The 4,402-nt window shown below is 44.3% G+C and overlaps 1 protein-coding gene across 1 annotated transcript in view; it reads left to right on the top strand.

Moving 5' to 3' along the window:
• The window catches only part of RYR3 (ryanodine receptor 3), a 580,605-nt gene that overhangs the window by 448,796 nt on the left and 127,407 nt on the right, over positions 1–4,402 (top strand). The window contains exons 54-57 of the mRNA XM_017857433.1: positions 696–842; positions 1,049–1,111; positions 2,549–2,624; positions 2,732–2,855. Of these exons, the coding sequence (XP_017712922.1) occupies positions 696–842; positions 1,049–1,111; positions 2,549–2,624; positions 2,732–2,855 (410 nt within the window). The remainder of the gene's footprint in view (positions 1–695; positions 843–1,048; positions 1,112–2,548; positions 2,625–2,731; positions 2,856–4,402) is intronic.

Here is a 4,402-nt window from a genome sequence, read left to right as displayed (position 1 = left end):
TTTTTTTTTTTTTGAGATGGAGTTTCACTGTTGTCACTCAGGCTAGAGTGTAGTGGCACAATCTTGGCTCATTGCAAGCTCCGCCTCCCGGATTCAGATTCAAGCAATTCTTTTGCCTCAGCCTCCCGAGTAGCTGGGACTACAGGCATGCACCGCTATGCCTGGCTAATTTTTGCATTTTTAGTAGAGATGGGGTTTCACCATGTTGTCCAGGCTGGTGTCGAACTTCTGACGTCAGGTGATCCACCTGCCTTGGCCTCCCAAAGTGCTGGGATTACAGGCATGAGCCACAGCGCCTGGCCCACAAGAATTCTAAATCTAATAAATTATCTTTCCCAAACTCACAGGAGAACTTTATGCAGATGCATTTTGGCAAGCTCTCATCTTCAACAACTACTAGAACATGAGGAGTCACTCTCCTGTTCCTGTTCTTTACCTACAGATTGCAGATAATATCATTAATAATGTCTGGCACATTTCCTCCCAGGGCAGGAGAGACTGTAGTGTCTTATACCTAAAAACACCAGAAAGACTGTGTTTTGGGTAAGATGCAAAGGATCTTTTGACCTTGTGAGAGAAGGCTAGCGCTAACTAGCACCCCCACCCACAGTGGGATCCACCTTCCATGCGGAGAAGGGCCAGGGAGAATGCTGGGGTGTGTTCTGCAAAGTGCTTCTGCTCAAATTCTCTTCTAGGAGAAGGAAATTTATCGCTGGCCTGCCCGAGAGTCCCTGAAAACCATGCTAGCTGTGGGCTGGACTGTGGAGAGGACCAAAGAGGGAGAAGCCTTGGTTCAACAGCGGGAAAATGAGAAGCTTCGAAGTGTGTCCCAGGCCAACCAGGTACAACGCCACACCCAGAGGCCCACGCCGGGCCGATGGAACCCATGGAGAACCTGGGAGTGTTCTGCCTGCGGCATCCTAGGTGGGACTGTCTAAGATGAAGCCTGGGGATTTTTCAGGCCACATCTTTCACAGCTGAAGTTGGGGATGCTGATAAGAATCAGAAAAATAATGGCAACCCAGTGACTCTGCCTTTGCTTTCCTAGGGCAACAGCTACAGCCCTGCTCCCCTCGACCTCTCAAACGTTGTGCTCTCCAGAGAGCTCCAGGTCAGTGCCCCAGGTCCGGCATGACTTGCTTTCAAGTGCAGGACGCGTTAGTTTCCAAAGAGTTAAAGGGGAAGAAAAGGGAAAGAATATCTAGAACATATCACCACTAAAATTCAGAACTGAAGATGGTCACATTGTGCAGAGGCCACAGGGAAGGTCTCCGCAGAGTGAACCAATCCTCCGAGAAGGGGAGGCTTTGTGCTTCTTCCAAGGATGCCCTGACGGGTGCTGACTCAGTAGGAAGAACCACCAGCGCACTAGAATCTTTCCTCAGTATCCATGAGGGCTTCACCCTGGGACTTCCCACAGACACCAACACCCACGAACGCTCAAGTCCCTGATATAAAATGGCATAGTTTTACCTGTAACCTGCACACATCCCCCCCATATACGTTAAATTAGCTCTAGATTATTTATAATTCCTGACACAATGTAAATTCTATATAAATAGCTGTTATGCTGTATTGTTTAGAGAATAATGACAAGAAAAAAGTCTGTACATGTTCAGTACAGACACATTTTTTTCCAAATATTTTCAAGCTACAATTGGTGGAATCCGCAGATGCAGGACTCATGGTTAAGGAAGGCTGACTATACTGTGTCGAAACCCAAAATAAACAAGACAACTAGGAGAAAATCTGTGAAACTTAGCTCCTCAGTGGAGGTGCTTGCTGGTATCATTGTAAGACCCCCAAAACATAAGGACAACGCACATGTCCCATAGTGGGTTTGCTGGAGCGCCCTCTGATGGTGCAGGCAGGCAATCATTGCAGGATAGGGATGTAAGACCAAGGGGTTGAAACTGAAAGCCCGTTGCTCCCCTCCTGTACACATTAGTGGCTGTGGCCTGCCCTAGCCTGGGGCACTCACCCCTCTGGAAGTCCATCAGACCAGCCCCTTGGACCTTAGAGAAAGTTTCTTTCCAAAGTACATCCTTCATTCTAAGTCACTGTTTTACAAGCCTTACAAAGATGGATTCTACTAGAGAAATCTTACTTACAGCACTTTCCTTTAAGACGTGATTATTTTTAGTTTGTTAAGCTATAGGCTTTCAAGGGTTCTAGACTTTTCTTGGCCCGCACTCCCAACTCCCCATCTGAGGTCAGGGGTACAATACTAAGCCGCTGTGAAAAATGACGTGCTGCCAGCATGCAGGTTCAAGCGGAAATGGATGTTTCTCCTAAATGCATCAAGCTGCCAGAATAATAAGTTACAAGGGAAGGAGAGAGTTAGAAATTGTGTTCTGTGTGTATGGGAAGATAGGAACCGAATGAGGTACATAAGCACAGAATCATTAATGATGGGAGGCCCTTGGCTGTGTGCTGTTAGTGTTCAGTGGGGTGCTGTTCCCGAGGCTGCCTGAAATAGCCCAGCAGCTATGACGCTAGCTTGCCTGCTTTCTTTCTGTTTGACTTGGCTCTTCTTGGTGGGACACAGGGAATGGTGGAGGTCGTGGCTGAGAACTATCACAATATCTGGGCCAAGAAGAAGAAGCTGGAGCTGGAGAGCAAAGGTGAGTGAGATTCACGGCATGCCCTAAAGAAGCTGAACAGGGCAGGTATGGTCTCCCAGAAGTGCAAAGGAAGAGCCAAGTGTCATCTCTCACCTTACTGACCCCAGGTGGTGGCAGTCACCCTCTTCTGGTACCATATGACACCTTGACTGCCAAGGAAAAGTTCAAGGACCGGGAGAAGGCGCAGGACCTGTTTAAGTTCCTCCAAGTGAATGGCGTCCTAGTTTCCAGGTAAGTCACCTTCCATGTGATGTTAGTGGGACAGGGCTGTGGGTGTGGCCTCTGCCTCCCCAGGTATTTAATTACCTGCCTACAAAACCCATCCAAGTAAGGAGAACAGTTGAGTCTTTTAAAATGAGAACACTTTTATTTGGGAACATGAAGCCCTCCTTTTTTTTTTTTTTTTTTTGACAGAAGCAGAAATGCTAGGTATTAATTTTTAAAGATCAGTGACAAAGAATTCTTACAAATTATACCTACATACCTTAAACATTTCATTGTAACTTAAAATATATAAAAATGCATTCGTTCGTAAATCTTGTGCTATAGGCCAAGGCTCTTTCTTGGTATATTCTCTTTATTGGCGTTATAAACAACATCCGTAATACAACCTCAAAGTTTTGGAGTTTGGGCTTCTTTAAAGAATGGTGATAATTTGCAGCACATGATAACAGTGTACATCCAGTGCCCTAGATTTTTTATTATTATTATTATTCTTTAAGTTCTGGGGTACATATGCAGAATGTGCAGGTTTGTTACATAGGTATACACGTGCCATGGTGGTTTGCTACACCCATCAACCTGTCATCTACATTTGGTATTTTTGCTAATGCTATCCTTCCCCTAGCCCCTCACCTGCCAACAGGCCCCAGTGTGTGATATTCCCCTCCCTGTGTCCATGTGTTCTCATTGATCAACTCCCACTTATGAGTGAGAACATGTTTGGTTTGGGTTTTCTGTTTGGTTTTCAGTTCTTGTGTTAGTTTGCTGAGAATGATGGTTTCCAGCATTATCCATGTCCCTGCAAAGGACATGAAGTCATCCCTTTTTTATGGCTGCATAGTATTCCATGGTGAATATGTGCCACATTTTCTTTATCCAGTCTGTCATTGATGGGCATTTGGGTTGGTTCCAAGTCTTTGCTATTGTGAACAGTGCAACAATAAACATATGTGTTCATGTGTCTTTATAGCAGAGTAATTTATAATCTTTTGGGTATATACCCAGTAATGGGATTGCTAGATCAAATGGTATTTCTAGTTCTAGATCCTTAAGGAATTGCCACACTGTCTTCCACAACGGTTGAACTAATTTACACTCCCACCAACAGTGTAAAAGTGTTCCTATTTCTCCACATCCTCTCCAGCATCTGCTGTTTCCTGACTTTTTAATTATCGCCATTCTAACTGGCATGAAATAGTATCTCATTGTGGTTTTGATTTGCATTTCTCTAATGACCAGTGATGACAAGCTTTTTTTTGTATGTTTTTTGGCTTCATAAATGTCTTCTTTTGAAAAGTACCTATTCAAAGCCTTCACCCAGTTTTTGATGAGGTTGTTTGGTTTTTTTCTTGTAAATTTGTTTAAATTCCTTGTATCCTGGATATTAGCCCTTTGTCAGATGGATAGATTGCAAAAATGTTCTCCCATTCTGTAGGTTGCCTGTTCACTCTGATGATAGTTTCTTTTGCTCTGCAGAAGTTATTTCGTTTAATTAGACCCCATTTGTCAATTTTGGCTTTTGTTGCCATTGCTTTTGGTGTTTTAGTCATGAAGTC

This window comes from Rhinopithecus bieti, unplaced genomic scaffold, assembly GCF_001698545.2.
Source record: "Rhinopithecus bieti isolate Rb0 unplaced genomic scaffold, ASM169854v2 scaffold_44948, whole genome shotgun sequence".
Classification (NCBI taxonomy): Eukaryota; Metazoa; Chordata; class Mammalia; order Primates; family Cercopithecidae; genus Rhinopithecus; species Rhinopithecus bieti.
Note: the sequence above shows the minus strand (reverse complement) of the source record. Positions and strands in the feature narration are given on the sequence as shown.